The sequence below is a fragment of the Tasmannia lanceolata genome, unplaced genomic scaffold, assembly GCF_043159265.1.
Source record: "Tasmannia lanceolata isolate RefF3 unplaced genomic scaffold, GAP_Taslan_0.1 ptg000015l, whole genome shotgun sequence".
NCBI classification, from domain to species: Eukaryota; Viridiplantae; Streptophyta; class Magnoliopsida; order Canellales; family Winteraceae; genus Tasmannia; species Tasmannia lanceolata.
Genome location: NW_027518692.1, coordinates 29,912,192 through 29,930,205, shown reverse-complemented (window position 1 = coordinate 29,930,205; position 18,014 = coordinate 29,912,192). Strand labels below are relative to the sequence as shown.

General features: G+C 38.2%; 2 protein-coding genes and 1 non-coding gene across 5 annotated transcripts in view; 2 read left to right on the top strand and 1 right to left on the bottom strand.

The window, feature by feature from the left end:
• LOC143846248 (glucan endo-1,3-beta-glucosidase 13-like) overlaps positions 1-18,014 on the bottom strand; it is a 58,164-nt gene that overhangs the window by 6,512 nt on the left and 33,638 nt on the right. The window contains exon 2 of one of the 3 annotated variants that reach the window (XM_077354678.1): positions 2,401-2,524. In XM_077354678.1, the coding sequence (XP_077210793.1) occupies positions 2,401-2,467 (67 nt within the window). In that variant the 5' untranslated portion in view covers positions 2,468-2,524. Of the gene's footprint in view, positions 1-2,400; positions 2,631-18,014 lie in introns of those variants that run through there. The other 2 variants (XM_077354679.1, XM_077354677.1) reach the window with 2 other exon arrangements.
• Positions 8,644-8,784, top strand: LOC143847667 (small nucleolar RNA snoR135). The gene has a single exon (XR_013235189.1). It is a non-coding gene; the product is annotated as a small nucleolar RNA snoR135 (small nucleolar RNA).
• LOC143845845 (uncharacterized) lies at positions 14,010-15,498 on the top strand. Its single transcript, XM_077354251.1, has one exon. It carries the CDS (start codon positions 14,167-14,169, stop codon positions 15,361-15,363), a length of 1,197 nt encoding a protein of 398 aa, XP_077210366.1. The 5' UTR covers positions 14,010-14,166; the 3' UTR covers positions 15,364-15,498.

Sequence of the window (18,014 nt, the reverse complement as noted above, 5' to 3'; positions counted from 1 at the left end):
AGGCTTGAGAATTAAGGCTAAGGGGAAAAGCTTGGAAGAACTCTATGGTTGTTCTCCTCCTTGATGTATGAGGAGCGCTTCATATTTACAAGAACTTTAGATGCCATAATGTGTGGCTGGTATGAAAGGGAACAAATTTATGGTTGGGATGGTCTCTTTGGAGATGATGTTTTGGACTTCGTGAAATGGCTTTGGTGAAGAATATCTATTGATGGCTTCTTTGCTTTGATAATTTGAATGTAGTAAATAGTTTTTGGCACATCACATTGAATGAATCTTTGCCTTGATGTTTTGAACTTAGTAAAATTGCCTTTGGTGGAGAATATCTACTCGAGAGGATTCTTTGCTTCTTTGAATAGCTTTTGGCACATCACCTTGAATGACTCTTTGCTTTGATGTGTTGGATGTAGTGGGTGGCCTTTGGCAAATCACTTGAGTGACTTCTTGTCTTTGGAACTAATTAATTGCCTTTGGTGGAGAACATGGATCTTGTTATTCTCTAAGTCATCATGAGATGTACCATGTATAAGATACCTTTCGAGTTTCAAAGGTCTGGGCTAGGATGATCAGCTACTTTGATTACCTTGGCTTTATGAGCTTTTGATGGATTTAGAATGTAATGGAGGTATGATGATGATTGGTGAACCTCGGAAACGGATAGAAATGGCAGAGAAAATAAGATAGAAATAAAGTACTTAATATCTAAGAGGGTGTCTATATTTATAACGTTTTAAATTATCCTAGGGCCACCCACGTTTTCCCATTATATATAGTATAGATATATTATATAGGGATTTGCTAGGGTCCATCATGGAAGGCATTTTGCGGATGGTCTGTTGCATGTGAGAGCAGCCACAATCACTTTTCAAACAGATTTTGTCCTCATTCATTTATTCATTTGACGTGGCCCCGCCCGCCCACCCCCGAGCTTAACAGTTTCTATGAGAATGGTTCACTGCTTGAGGATAAATTCACCCCCTCTAATGTTTTTCTTTGCCTTTAAAACTTAACGAATAATGGGAAGGTGGGGATTTTATCAATCGAGAAGGGGGAAAGTGGGGGGATATCTGGACCTGGCAAAATCGACTCAACCCACGAGCAAATTTGGGTTGGCATTTGAGTGACCCATCAAAATTGACATGCGACCTGCCAAACCATGGGTTGGGTCGGGTGAACCCGCGGGTACCCGCATCTCGTTTTTTCTTCTTTTTTTTTCGGTTCGAGTAGATACCAACCATATTTCCTAACTCTCAACAAAGGACAGCTTTCAGATAAAAAAGGGAATTCCTCTCTTTTGGAGGGTACTCTAGGCATTTTGTGTTCCTTCATTCAGAAGCAATCCATACGAACCGTGAGATCAAAGAAAAAGAAAAATGGACGGTCTAGATTAAGAGGAAATGCAATCTAGTATAAAAGAAGCCGGTCTATATTAAGAGGAAATGCAACCTAGTATGAAAGGGACAAGGGTTCGTTTGCAATGGGGGTAGTCCAGGCATTTTTTCTAAAGACTCTTCTTCTCTTTTTGTTGCTATAATTTCCCGACCCGAAGGGTATGTGGGTCATTTTGACCCAACCCATTTGACCCGCACCCGCATGACCCGTGGGTAACCCAACCCAACCCAACCCAACCCGACCGTTTGCCAGGTCTAGGAATATCATTTCCCTTCTTAAAAAATAAAAATAACTTAACAATGACGAGGCAAAAGCTCAGTTAAAAATAAACAACAGAATGGGAAAAAAAAAGCCCAGATAGCTGTAAAAAAATTCACAAAAGAAAAATGGAATTATTTTTCCAGAAATGCATATTTTAAGAATCTCGAAAATGGGGAAAATGGAGGAGAAGACATTTTAGACGAGGAAAAAGGGCAGAAAAAGAAATTGAAGGAACAAAAACAAAAAACAAAAAAAATCGTATTTTTTTTCTTGAAAGAAGAAACCTCCAGAAGCAAAAATACAAAGAAATGGCAAAAGAGATACAGATTTTAGAGGTGATGAAAAAGAGAGAGAAAAAAAAAGAGAGCATAAAACAGCAAAAAAATAACAAGTGAGAAAAGAAAGCTTGGAGAAGCTTCAAAGTGATGGAAATGGCAAAAAAAAAAACACATTTGTGAGTTGAAGAAACACTTCTAACAGCAAAAAAGAACAAAAAGGAAAAGATTAAGAAACCCAAAAAAGAAAAAAAAATCGAAGAAAATGGCAAAAAATACAGTTTCTACACGCTAAAGTAAAACAAGACAAAAGGAACAAAAAACAGAGCTCATAAGCAGTAAACAGAGGAAATAGAAATCCAAATAAGCTCCAAACAACAGAAAAGCAAAAAACAGAGAACATGCATTTCCTTACAAAAGAAACAAAAGCAAAATGAACTCAAAAAAAAAAAGAGTTGGTGAATCAACAGACCTGCTAAGAAGGGGAGAAGTAGTAGCAGAGAAATTGCAGAGAGAAACCCTAATCCTAATCTCTCCATTTAAGATCAAAATCTCGCCTTTAGTCGCTTCTCACAGAAATCTCCTGAGTTTTTTTTTTTTTTGTTTTTGTTTTTTTCCGCGTTTCGATGTCGCTCTTAACATTTATCCGTTTTTATCTCTCTTTTATCCTCGGAGGAGGTACAGAAGAAAAAAACGTACGGATATTTTTTCTATTACGACTGTGAACCGGACTTGAAAAGGATTATGAAATATAGTGTAGTAAGGCTTCTCGATTCCGTAACCTCGCATGTCTGTCGCAGGCCAACACAGCAGACATTAAAACATGCCAACGGTAATAAAAAAATCTAAAGAATGAGAGAATTTTGAATTTTCGCTTTTCTGCAGTGAACCGTTCGAAGTAAATTTCTACCATAACTTTTTATTCAATGCAAGGAATACACGCAAGGGATCCCGACATTTGCCCTACAAAATTCTTGTATTACATGTTTTCCTTTGTTTTACCTTTTCATTTGCCACGTCACTTCCATTTCCTTTTCGAGTCAAGTAAGGCAACTGAATGAATCCTACGGAAAGAATTAGTTGTGTAAGTTGATTTCACTTCCCTACTTTTCTTCTTCTCGAATTTCTTGCTTATATTGTCTTGTCTTATCTGCAGATTTTGTTTGATTCTCCTTCTTTTTTGTCTTAGGTTTTGCTTAATATCAAACAATCTGTTGCCTCAATCATATACATAGAGTTATGTGCTGATAATTTGTTTTGTCTTTCCATTTTCGCGCTTAAGATCCATTGCATGTTCTATGGTGCTAATTTAATATAGACAAGAATAGTCAACAATGCATGACATGAACGTACCACATTCTTTTAAAATTGTGTCGTCCAATAAAAATACTTTGGCAGCTAGAGACTAGAGTTGAATTTTATATTATGTAATGTTTTCCCTATTTTGAGTGTCTTTCCTTATTTATGTTTCATAATTTACATTCCCCAATTTATATATAATGTAGATGTCATACAGCTATTCACCAAGATAATAATCATAGAGAGTGCTCCGGCACATTGGAGGCCTGCTTTCCCTCGAATTAACTCATTATTTTCCTCTTTATTATCTTCTTCTCTATTTCATGTTTTCATAGATAGTGTTCTATCAAGTTAGTATCAGAGCACTTACTTGGTGGATGTATCTTACGCGCCTCAAAAGAACAAACTTGGTATCAAGGATTTAAAGGCTTATTCCATAGCTACAGGAAACAAGAATGGGCTGTCCCCAGAAGAACAAACCTTGCGAGTGGGGTTAGATACGAGGCTTGCGAAGATTGAATCACAACTTAAATCAAGAAACCAAATCCTCGAAGAAAATACGCTAAAGATGTTAAGAGAATTTCTCTCTCAAAATCTCAATCCTTCCAAGACGATGGCTGCTCGAGATAGACTTGATCTTGTGTCTAAATCTACCATTGTTCAGAGGGATCGGTTTGAACAAGGCGCTACACATTTCCTACGATCTTCGTACCAGCGGACAGGATAATCGAGGAGGTGAAACGTACTTTGATCGTGATCAAAATTTTCTTCGCACGAAAATAGAGTTTTCATAATGGGATGGTAATGATCTGATTGGATGGATGTCCCGAGCAAAACGATATTTCCTGATTCCATCATGATTGCAATTGCTTCCATCAACCTTGAGGGTGATGCTACCTAATGGAATGATTGATTTGAAGCAACCTGCCATGGAGTTCCCATTTGGAAGCAGTTCATTGAGGGTTTATTGGTTTGTTTTGGTTCGTTTTCGCCCATCTGTGTATAAAGATGTCCATGGCAAACTAGCAAAAATATGACCAAAAACACAATAATCTAGAAGTATCAAGGCCGCTTCGAACAACTCTCCAATTGAGCTCGAGGTTGGTTATAGCCACAATTTGGTTGGGGTGTTTGCAGTATGACTCCTTTAAGACATTAGACAAGAAGTCAAGATGTATCATGCCCGCACGATGACAACAATGATCTCTTATACATGATTGCAGGAGGAAAGACCCAATGAAGACTGACGTGAGTACGAAGGCTCTACTAGAGCCCTTGATCTGCTTCGAGAAGGTCTCAGCGAATCCACGGCCTGTAACATACATGTGAAGTGGTTGACGGAAGAGAAACTCAAGGACCAAATAACGAAGAGGCTATGTTGGCATTGTGATGAGAAATGGCATAAGGGCATGTTTGGATGTAGGTAATATTCTTTTTTTTCCAAGAAAGTTTTTCCTATATTTTTTGTTCATAGAATTTTAAATTCTATGGTTTGGTTCGCATACTTCAATTTTTGTAATTTTAAATTCTACATGGTTCTCGTCCATTAACTTGATGTTGATGGAATTTTAAATTCTCTATCATTAATAAGCAAGATAGGAGTTTTACCGAGATAATTTCATTAAGAACATCTGCACAATAGTCAATGATAAAATTTTCCACTTCAATATCATATTAATCATGTTCAATGTTAGAGGAACATAATTTTCATAAAATAAAAATTGTGTTTGTACAAAATAAAGATTGTCCAATTTTATGTAAAACAACTCAAAATATGTCTCTATTAGACATGTTCAAACTATGATGCAAAAATAAAACATGTCTAAAAGTAAATAAAAACATATCCATACAAGACCAAATTCTTCAGTTAGGAAGATGAAGCTGAAACTATTGATGCCTGACATGCCTGTCAAGCACTAAGAATATGACTTTGTTCTCATTCTCACATAAGAAGTCAATTACCTTCAAGCAAATGTTGTCGTCCGTGTATGGAATCTTCTTAATCTCCTCCTACATTAGTTTAACTTTTCTCTCTTTCTTCATGATAAGGCTTTTTCAATATACGGGTCTGATAGTAATGAGCTAACGCCATTGAAGTAGCAGATGAACATATAGATGCAATCTTCTTCCTTACATTAGAGATGGACATAATACTTACAATTCATGAAAAAGTAGTGAAAACCACAACTTCTATGGGTTATGATATGCAAATTCAATAACCTAGTGTAGCTTGTGTGCTTTATAAGATGCAAGGAAGTTCAAGGAAGTTCAAGACCTTCAGATCAACTGGATTATTTGGATCTAATTTGAAGACATCAATTTCTCATGATGTACATGTTTTCAATTTCTCATGAAGAATTTAAGGCTTGTTACCAAATGATAAGGTACTCTACCCATAAAAAAAAAAGGTACTCCGCCATGCACATGAATTATGCTTGTTTAAAGCTTGGAGTTAGTTAGTAAACATAAAAATGGATGACTATGAGTGGCTTGGAGGCTATGAGTACAGGTTGATTTTGCTTCAGAATTTGTAATTTGTGCTTAGAGTACCAATTCTACAAAGTGATCTGAACGTTAATCTTTCTGTGCATGAGATGGAGTTGGAGACATCCCCTGACTTTGTTATTGCCATTGGATCATTTTTAGAGATTTTGACTTTATGAAAGTCTTATTATATGAGAATTCTTTCACAAGAACTCCTCTCAGGTCCGTTGTTTGAACTCCTCGAAATGAGTAAAATTCTCATACTGTTGAATTACCAACTGTCCATCTACTTGGGAGAATGATGAAAACAAGGGCTTTATTACTAGCTCCTCAATTTGACCAAAGAAAACTACTTACTGGGAGTGGGAGGTACAAAGTCATTTTGAGGGAAATCTCTTGCCATTCATTTACTCAGCCATTCCTATTCGAAATTCAGACTTTAGCCCCCAATTAATAACCAGGTGGCTGAAGATGTGAACAGGAACAAGTTTCAGTCAACTAGTTATGGCCTTCAACAAGTGCTTCTGAACAACACAAATGGCAGCTAATAAAAGTACTGATCTGTCCCTAAAATTAGAACCAAACAGAACTAGATATTGTCACTGGTGCTCGATTGGGATAACATTCCTATCATCAAAGATTGAAACTTTAAACTACTGTTGTCATGCCTAATGAGCTCCAAATAACATCAATCCAATTAGAATGTTTGGTACTTAGGCTTTTATTCAGACATAACACACTCAAGCCAATTGACAACCCTCATTTATAAACGAACAGATGGTTCACGATTAAATGGATGGCATTCTTTTCATCATGTATGTGGCTCTCGGTTTGTGAGAGTATGGTGATGATTTCATGAAAATAAGATAGTTGACTAAGGGCTTTTGTAGTTTCTTTGAGTGGTATTCACATGCATCAGTCTTATAGGACTAATTAGCATCAAATCATCTTCAATCTAGACCACAATTCTTCAACAAACTACAAACCCTACTGACCTCATTGGCCCTTTCACTAGGAAAATTACTAGGTAATCACAGACTTTAATCTCATTCATTAACTCGATCTAGCAACGGACTTAAAAGGAAAGTTCGCCACGTCGGACTGTACACGGCTAGTGCAAGTATTAGTTCAAACTAAAGTTAGGTATTTGCTGTCGACTTTCTTGGAAGAGTGCTACTAAGGACTATGGAGACAAATCCCTACATGCCACGCATGGAATTTGAGGGTAGTTTTGCCATTTCAAGGGATAAAAAACCAAAAATCAAGGAGCAAGATTTATAATGCGGGAAATGGGAATAGGATATTTATTTGGTTCTGCACTTAGTCCCCTGCTCGGTTACCATATCTAGAGGTGCAACTCAGGTCATGTTGGTTCAGGTTGAAGCCAAGCCGAACCCAACCGGAAACTCCAAAATGCCAACCTGAACCCGACCCGTCCTGCCTCTCAACCTGATGAAGGCTAATCTGACCCAACCGGAAAAATTAATTTCTCAACCCAAACCTGAACCGATTTCCCAATTTGGGTCGGGTTGAGTTTGGTTAACCCGGTTATGGTGATATCAATCCAAGAAACGCTGTTAGGACAGCATAAAGCAGCTTGCTCATGAACCCTCGTTTACAATATTTTCAAACTAAAAACTTGGATTCTAAAATCCGCATATCCAAATGGCCCCTAGTCTTTTTTTCTTTTCTTTTTTTAAAAGTCAGGTTTTGAAGCGGGTAAGGGTCAACCCTACACCTCAACCTGAAGCAACTCAAACACAACCCGACCAGTGATTATTTCGGATTGAACTTGACTCAAGCTGCACACCTTCATATCAATATTCTTCTTAGAAAGACATTTTAGGGCTGACCGTTGCATGAGAAAGCAGCTAGGGCTGCACAGGGTTGGGTTTTTCAAAACCCTAGCCCAACCCTGGATCCCATTATCTCAGCCCTGACCCGCCCGTCAGGGCTGAAAAACCTCAACCCATTGCTCGCCCTACAGGGCTCAATGCTGGCCCTGGCCCGCCCTGATTGGCCCTGATTGGGCAGAGCCAGCCCTAATTGACCCTAGTGCAAATACCTGTTAAGAGTGCCAAAAATAAAGCAACCACTTATCATATAGAACAAAATGATCAATAAACAGAGAAAGGGAACAGAATAAGACAATATGAATTCAACAACATGACGGGCAACAAAGACAATTAATAATAATAATCTAAAGAAACATCAATCCAAGATAATAGAAAACATTAGCAAAAGAAACATGCACAGATGGTTCAATTCTATAATAAAAAACTTAGGATCGGGCCGGGTCAGGGTACCTGAGGCATTAACCCAGAACCCGACCCGACCTGAGTCAGGGTCTAAAAAAATGAACCCTGACACGCCCTCAGGGTTGGAAAATCCAGCCCTGACCCTGTTCGGGCTCAGGGCGGGTCAGGGCTGACAGGGCCAAACTTGCACCCCTAAAAGCAGCCACCTCAATGAATAAAAGGAATTAAGACAAAAGCTGCTGAAAGGTGAGCCTGTGTGGCTGCTCCCTCACCACAGCCAATGGCGAAATGACTTTCTGCGAAAGTTGCTAGCAAATCCCCTAACGTTAAAAATTAACAAGGTATGTTTTGGTAATTTCGGTCCTTGTTTGGCTGTTTGCAAGCCCACAAAACCCTAATCCCACTTCTCTATATATATATATATATGTAGCGTATCAAGTATCGTCCTCCTTGTGCAGTTGTGCTTCCTTCAAGCTTATAATTTCTCAAGAAACCCTAGCGATCCTAGCCACCTCATAGGATTTTTTTTCAAGGGACCTTTTTTTAGTGATAAATTAGAGTCTTCAGAGGGGTAGGGCGGGTGGGACAAGGAGTGACAAATCACTCTCCATATCCCACTGGCCTGCCTTAACAGGTGAGACCCTAATTTATCATTAAAAAAAATCCTCATTTTTTTTGCAGGGACTATGTATATTCGGCCTTTGTGCTGTTTCCTATGCATTTGTTGCCGAACGTGTTTCCTGCAACATGGATTTGGGGAAGGTGGGCAGTTGGGTTTCATCCTTGAAATCTCGACAATCATTTTCCCTATATTTATTATATCATGATTTCTCATTTCTTCTTTGTTTTTCTATTTTCCTTTATCAGTCGTTGTATGTATTGACATAGATTAGAGATGATCGATGCAAAAGGTAATTCTATTTGTTTGGGGTTTCAAAATCAGTTGCTTTGTTTTGCTAATATGAGCTGATATGTTCCGATTGAAAAGAAAAATGAAATCTTCACCTTAGGGGCTCTTTGAATTCAGGGCTCTTTAGGAACTTTCATTCATGTTCGACCCTCCAAGTTCTCTTTCCCATCCAATTAACACCGAATAGATCAAAGGGTAAGATATATAAAATCATTTGAATAAAATACATTACAAAGTGAATGGATCTTTGTAGATTCTAAACACCATCATCTCGCTAAATATTGGGGTCAGGTTCCTATTCCCGAGTACTCTACCATTTCAGCTAAAGATCCACTTCTTGCTCACATGGCAAGTATAGTGAACCTAATTTAATGTCATGAAGCTCTGTTCTCTCGCCGGGAAAGGAAATGAAAGGCAAGGGAAGGAAACTGACGTGGCAGATGTGGCAGAAAAGAAAGAGAACGAAAAAAAAACTTAACTTGTTAGATGAGCGTTTCGTTGCACATAAACCTGACAAGAAACTAAAAAATTATGCGTTTCGTTGCACAGAAATTCAATAGAAACCTGTTAAACAGAAACTGTAACAAATTAATATGCAGAATGATGCCCATGAACAAGGACTGAAGGGGGCTTTGATTGAGAAAGATGATAATGCAACAAGAGAATGGCATAACCAAAAAAATTGCAGCACTAACATATCCGAAACAAACCATACCAGTTACGTAACGAATAATAAATCAGTTACGTAAACCCTACAAATAACGAATCATGTAAACCTACAAAAAATCCTACAAATATCCAACTGATTTTAACCCTACAAATAACCCTTCTAACAATTTTCACAAATACAAATAACAAACTGATTTTATCATAACCCTGCAAATAACCAATTAGCACTACTATAAACTGATTGTAGCATAAACCCTAGCATCCAAAATCTGAAACCCTAACCCTACCATAAATCTGAAACCCCATTAAATCAAAAACCCTATTCTGAAACCCATCCCAAACCTCAAATCCGAGATATAATCCAAACAAAATCGAAAGCTTGAAACCCTACCCAAAAAATCTATCAAACCCTACCCAAATAGCATAAACCGTATAGAGAGAGGGAGAGAGAGAGAACTTTACCTAAATAGCATAAACCGTATAGAGAGAGAGAGAGAGAGAGAGAGAGAGAGAGAGAGAGAGAGAGTACCGAAGATGTTGCCGGAGAGCTAGAGATCCGGGAGCTGTCTAAGGAGGCCTCGCTTTGTCGAGAGAGAGGAGAGAGAGAGGGATATGTGAGAGGGTTGGAGTCGAGGAAAAGTTGGAGAAAAATGGGGTTTCCGATATCTGACCTCGGAAACGAGAGGGGAAGAAGTCGCGGAAACTAGATTTCCATGTATTTCTTTTTCCAATTCCACATCACTTGAAACTAACGAAACGAAACACACTTTTTTGGGTTTTCTTCGGAAAATAAGGCTAGTTTCTGCGGAAAAGAGGGGAAAGAAAACAAAAGAAATAGCGTTAGTGGTAGAAGGGATCGAAGATGTAAATTTTAAGATACAATAAGATAAAAGTGAAATTTACTCAACTTCAATACTTATGATTGAAATTGCTAGATACTCAACTATTGGAGAAGTTCCTCATACAACAAGTAGCTATTGGGCACGCTCCCAAAACAAATATTTGAATCTACATGGAAGCAAGCATGACCATTAGAAAAATATACAAGCAAAAATGAACCCATTAATATAAAAACAGATGTGTACCTCTAAGAACCCATATACAAGCAAAAAAATAAAAATAAAAAGGAAACAGAAGCAGTTGTCTACCTCTATATTAGCAAAAAAAAACAAAAAAGTAAGCGAAAAAAGAAAAGGTTGTCTACCTCTAATAGTCTTAATGTCTCTCTTCTATTTAATTAAGGGAAATGATATTCTTCACCAAACTGCACATAAACATTTCGAAGTTGTAATGTGAAATTGCAAGAAAATGGAATGAGATCATAGCAACAAGTCTTCAGAATCTCAGTATTTTGTCTCTTATATTGGGACAACAAAATAAAAGTTAGTCTCAGGCAAATAATATTCTCATGGATCAAACTATAAAAAGAACACAATAAAGCTAACCCAAATGTTGCCATTAAAAAAAAAAGGCTAACCGAAATGTTCCTAAAGGGATTCTCATGGATGCTCAAACCAATCTCACAAAAGAGGATTAGCAATGAGAAATACAAAATGCCTGATTTGAATGTTGTCACCATGATTTCTCTAAGAAAACGGCTAAATACCAAGTCAACTGTTATGTACAATAAAAGGAGAAAGGCTGAAAAAACAAATAGAAACTTAAAACTTCCAAACAATTTAGTAGAAACTCCTTACTACTTCTTTAGCTCCATACAAACTTTTGGGTATATAATATAACCCTATGTTCTAATATAAGCCCAATAAGATAATGGACTGGTGTAGTGGGCCTACATGGGCTAGGTGTAGTGGGCCTACATGGGCTAGAGTCCATTAACCAATCAATAATCCTAGTGTATCTCAATATATAGGGGCCGGAGGCAACAAACTAGGTATTCCAAACTAGATACCTAGGGTGTAATGCTTCAAGCAATCATTGCTTGACTCAAACACAAACTCCATGTTTCATGATTTCACTGATACTTATGCATTGATAACCATCTGTTGTATTTGTTTGAATGGTATAGATCATATGTTGTATCCTCTTTCGACATTAATTCACATGCTTAAAGTTGTCATATGACTATTCTAATCACACAAGGATTTTGGACTAGAACTTTTTTGCACCTCAATTCCTTGCCTTTTTTCTGGTGCTCTGTTCAACTCAAGCTAGGAAACCTAAAGCAGTTAGAAGTACCAAAAAGCACATTCCAGTTTTCACTTTGGGTGTGTATGTATGATACTACAGAAACACAAAGATCCTTCTCTATGCATTTGTTTTTAAAGGGCCCAACCAGGTAACCAATAGTATCATCAAGATGTAATCACTGATAGGGAGAGTTAATGTAGAGTCCCAATATCTGATATGTGCCAGTAAACAGACACAAGCATAAAAGAAAAAACGTCAACATGAAGTCCAATTATGGTTTAATAGAAATTGGGAAATTTGTTGAATAAACTAGTAATAATATCATGGAACTTTGATGAATCAATATTTAGATTTGCATAACATGGAAGCATCATACAATTGACATGGTTGTCTGTATAAAAAACAGAGCAGAGAAGGTAGCAGATAGATTAAAGCATGAAAACTCCAATGAGAGAAAGAGGGCGCATGTTGCCTATGGAAGGGAAGCAGAGAGATTTAAGGCCAATGGCGTCAGCTCCCAACATGTCCTTCCTTACACTCCAAAACACCCGTGGTCTCCTTTGCCGCCCCCACACCCTATCCCCCACGACTTTGTTCCCAGTCTCTCTACAAATACCTATCTCAACCTTCCTTCCCCTTCACCACCACTCTCTTCCATCTCTCCACTTCTCACACTTGTAGAATCACTCCAATGGCTCTCAGAATGTCAAACAAACTACCCCAAGCAGCTGCCCTTAAGGCAATCCTCAAGAAATGCCCTAGCTTGGGAAGAGAGCAAGGCTATGATTCAGATGAAAATGATGAACTCAAAAACTGAATTTTTTTTTTAAAAGGGGCGGCCTAGTGCACGAGGCTCCCGCCATTGCGGGGTCTGGGGATGCAACGTTACCCTTGCTTTATAGAGAGGCTGTTTTCGTGACTCGAACCCATGACCACCAAGTCACAAGGGAGCAACCTTACCGTTGCGCCAAGGCTTGCCCTCTGAATTTGATGTGGGAAAAAGCGAAAAAAAAGTCTTTACTAAATGGCCCTAGAACTACAGTTCTGCTGAGTGCAATGCTGCTAACTTCGATGTACATGAAATGGGCTGTCTAGGTTAATTAAATAAAATGGTTGCTTAATTACATGTTCTGGTGTTGTGCTTTTGGAACACCACAGTAGTTTCAACAAATTGTTAGCGGCAAAATTTTACTTGCATTTTTACTACTTTTCAAAGCAGTTAATTTTCGCATTAAGTAATCTAAAGATAAATAAATATATCATGGAAAAAACTTTTATGGTTGCCAAATATGGGCTTGTATTTTTCATATTGTTGGAATTCACACACCCTACCACCAGTGTATCACACCACATGTACCCTCCCAACCATAATATAACGAAAGATCAACAGAGAAAAGTAGACAGAAGTTGAGTGGAACAACAGAAAGAGGCCACTTAAAGAGCTTCCCACTCAGTCAAGACTAGGAGTTGCACGCCAAGATAGTGACCCATATTGCTTGCCAGAGGGAATGCTCTAGACATTCTTCAACCTCACAGCTCAGATCTTCTTTGCATTATAATCATACATAAAAGTTCATTTCCTAAAGAAGACGATTCTATTTGAAGCATTTATAACAGAATCACATGTGATGCATCATTGGATCCCCCCACATGATGTAAGTAGGGTTCAAACTGTTCATATGGTGGGCCCTCCCATGGTTGTAATCGGGCTGGATCCACATACTAATGGGATCTAAAACTTACCTAGTGATGTAAACGGGCCAGATCCACATACTATTCAGATTCAAAATTTACCTTTAATAATTTCAGATTCAGGCTATTCATTTTTCGGCCGCTGAACGAATGATGGAGTTCGGCCCATTGACACCCTCTTTAAGTAAGTCCATTTCATTGTGTCATCCCTTTCGAAATTATCAAAATTAGCATTAAAAAACAGATTAATCTGATCATATAGAGCTTTGTAACAGCTGTCCCTTACATGGTGTTTAATGAGCTTAAGCAACAAGTTATTGAATTTTTCTTGTTGCTAGAGGTTGTACTTAACCATGGACATGTAAATTTAAAACCGAGTCATAAATTGATGGAATGACCTGATTTGCAAAATTCCCTCTCATAACTCTATTTGCAGATTGTCAAACTACAACTCTTTTTCTAAATAAAGCAAAGTAGAAGACTTCTTTTGCAAAAAGCCGTTTTGTATTAACCAAAATTCCAAACGACTATCCCCCAGCCATCTCCTTTTCCATGCAAGTTCTCAACTCACTAACCGTAACTTATTTCAGTAAAACCCTCCGAAGAACACTTCCATTCACCACATGACAAGTGGCACAAAACCCCAATATAATACAACCTAGCTCTCAACATTGAAAACCCATCAACCCAGCTCTTTACAATTCCAGAACATTTACACTAGCTTAAAAACATTATCCTTCAGAGGCCCTTTTCTCTTCTTCACCAGAGACGAACAGAGATGGAGAAGAGCTGGGTTTTACCTCTTCTTCTCCTTCATATCCTTTCAGCAAAGGCTGATTTTAATGGTGTTCATGGGATGTGGATTGGTGGAGGAATAAGCAGCCAAACCCCATCTGGGTTTTCAAATAACAGGCTCTCCAAAGCTTTCACTGCCCTCCAAGCATGGAAATCTGCTATAACAGATGACCCATTTAAAATTTTAGACACTTGGGTTGGCTCTGATGTCTGTTCTTACAAAGGAGTCTTTTGTACAGAACCCAATGACATGTCCACAAACACTCTTGTTGTAGGCATTGACCTAAACCATTTCTCCCTAAAAGGTTCTCTAGTCAAAGAGCTCTCTCTCCTTTCAGACATCACAATTTTCCACCTCAATAGCAACAAATTTTCAGGTACAATCCCAGATAGCTTTAGGGACCTTATTAACCTTTCAGAGCTTGACCTTAGTAACAACCAATTCTCTGGCCCTTTCCCTTCAGTCACTATTCTCTTACCCAACCTTATTTACCTTGACATAAGATTCAACCAGTTTTCAGGACCCATTCCTGAAGATCTATTCAACAAAAATCTTGATGCAATCTTTTTAAACAACAACCAATTTGAAGGGCAATTACCTCAAAATCTAGGAAACTCTCCTGCCTCAGTAATCACTTTTGCCAACAACAATTTTAGTGGGACCATTCCATTTAGTTTTAGCATGGTTTCTCAAATCAAAGAGGTTTTGTTTCTCAATAACCAACTAACAGGTTGCATTCCGGAAGGAATTGGGTTTTTTTCAGACATAGAGGTTTTGGACCTAAGCTTTAATTTATTGAGTGGCCATTTGCCAGATTCACTGTCTTGTTTGTCTGGTATTGAAGTTCTCAACCTTGGCCATAACCAGCTATCTGGGTTTCTTCCTGATAGTGTTTGTTCTCTGAGAAACCTTGAAATTCTTACTGTTTCTTACAATTTTTTCTCTGGGTTCAGCCAGGAATGCACTACGTTGTTTTTCAGGAACGTGGGTTTTGATTTCTCAGGGAATTGTATTCCAGGGAGGAATATGCAAAGGCCTCCACCTGACTGCTCTGGAATACCAGGAGGGTTGAATTGTCTGAGAATTCCTTCCACAAGGCCTATGATTTGCAGCTCTATGTACCAAAAATCAGATAATTCAAACCCTTATATTGTGGGCCCCCCAATCCTTCCTCCATGAGACTGCACCACTGTATAACAGGCTTGGTATGTCATTTAATGGCCATTATTTATAAATTTCTGCTCTCACAGTTTTCTTTCTTTATTTTGTTTTCATGGTTTTTCATAGATTCCATTATTTCTCTGCCTTGGGTGATCCAACTTGCAGTACTTAACATGGATATAAACATAGTTGCTCGCTAATAAATGAAGGCTACTGATATTGGCACTACCTTGTTTTGATAATTGCACAAACTCATCTTGTCTTTTCCTTTTTAATTGGCTTATGAGCGCTTATTGGGAACTGTAATAACCATTGACAGCTTTTTAAATAATAATAGACAAGATGAGTTTGTGCAATTATCAAAACATGGTAGTGAGGGGAGTGTTGAAGTATAAATGATTAAATAACACCAACTCTAAAACAGCTTACGCTTTGGGGAGTGCTTGCCTTTTTCACAGGCTACAAACAAAGCACAGGAACTTGGAAGCTAGCAGGCATCGTAGTGTCCGAAAAACTCATAGGATACATGCGTCTATGAGTTTCTAATCGTGGGCTTGACACTAAGGCCAGTTCATTTTAGATTTTGAAAACTGATTGCGAGTCCCAAACCGATTAATGGACTAACATTCGGATGTCAAAATCTAAAATGAACAAGGCCCAAGTAGTTCTCTAGTGATGGGACTCTTTTCTAGGTATATTTCTGGTAATTTGAAGTCAATCTCGAGGAGACTGAATCTTTGCTGAGTATAGCTCTAATACCCTCTATAACACACTGTAAGAGACGATGGTAAGCTTGTTGTGTAGCCATGTGAACAGTTTTGTTGGAAGACATCTGTGGAGACTTAAAATAGTTATTCCGTAGAAGTCTAAACTTTGAGAGCACTTCACCAAGCACATGTACAAGCAAAATCACAGTCAACTTCAATATGTTTAGTGTGATTGAATTAGCGACAAGTTATGTGGCACTAATGTTGCCACATACTACAGTAGCACAGTCTGAAGAAAGAAGCCCAAGTCACAGAAGAGACTGTAGCCACATACCACAGTAGCATGGTAGTGGACCGTCTACCATTCGGGAACGTGACCCAATTAGCATCGAAGTAGACAATGCGATAAAGGATAGTAGTTTCAGGTCGTAGAAAGTACATTTAACTGCTTCAAGATGAGTGCTTATAGAGAGTTGGATAGTTTGATAAACATGATTAATTGGGTAAGCGATATTGGGGTGAGACATTACCAAATATTGGAGAGCCCTAATAATACCATGATACAAGGTGGCATCTCAAAGTGAATCTGCCCTGTTCATTGTAGATTGTGACAACCAACTGTTAGCCCCAAACCTATTATTGGACTGAAAATTAAACGTAATTTTGAGTAATAATCGGATTGGGATTCACAATCGGTTGTCACAATCTAAAATGAACGGGGCCTAACAAAATCTGATATTCTGGTCTCAGTGCAAGCAAGAGTACCCAATGAATGGTCGACCATTCTTGGAGCTCAACTGTATGCTGTTTCTAGCATAAGAATAGTAAAATTGAGTTTGCGAACAAATTTCATCACAAGTAGCTAAGGTCACGAAGATCCTTCACCTCGAATGAGTCAGAAAGATAAAAAGAAAATAATTGGATTTGTTACATCAGAACCAATGCTCATAACCCATCAAAAAAATGGCCTTTGAACAAACAAAGAGGTGTTGGATTTGTTACATCAGAACCAATACTCATAACCCATCAAAAAAAAAAAAAAACCAATACTCATAAAGGCTGTAGGTAAAACAAGTGAACAAGACTCGTACGGCCTGTTTCAAGGCATAGATGGCTTTGCGAAATTGGCAAAAATTATGAGGCCTGAGGTCAGTAATCCATTGGGTTGAGAAATGACTTCTTAGTGGAAGGTTCTATGTAAGAATGCATTCTTAAAATTTAATTGTTAAAATGGCCATTGGAAAGTGCTTGCTGTGGAGAGATGGAGGTGGGCCACGATGGCACGTGTCTCAGAAACACCGCATTGAATAACACAAGAAAGAGGACATGATCGAGCGAAAGGAGATTGGTGACGTTCTTATACCATATAAATACTTCATTTGGGGAGTTGCCTTTCATAAAATGGTTTGGCACTAGTATATTAGCAATTCTGCTTATGAATACGCTTGATAATAGGATGTACAAAGGGAAAAAAAAACACAAAGGCCCTGTTTGTTTTGGAATTCGAGACCGGATTGTGAACCGAAATTGATTATTGGACTCAAAATTAAACGTAAATTTGAGGTTTTGTTTGTTTTGGATTTTGAGAACTGATTGCCGGACTGAAATTATAACTGTTTATTGGACTGAAATTAAACCGATAATTGGACTGAAACTAAACCGATAATCAGTTTTCGACTCACAATCGGTTCAGAAAATTCAAAACAAACACTGCATAAATGAGAGGAGATGCATGCTATTTCTGATGGTGAGCTTGTTGCCAAGTAAATTTTCTTGTGATTGGTCTCCTCACTAACTATATTTCTGGTGATTGGGGTCAACCTTGTGGAGATTTGACTATTTCTGGTGATTGGGGTCAACCTTGTGGATATTTGACTCTCTCTCTCTCTCTCTCTCAAACACACACAAACCCTATCTCCCAATGGAACTCATGAAACGCTCTCTCTCACAAAAACCCTAGTT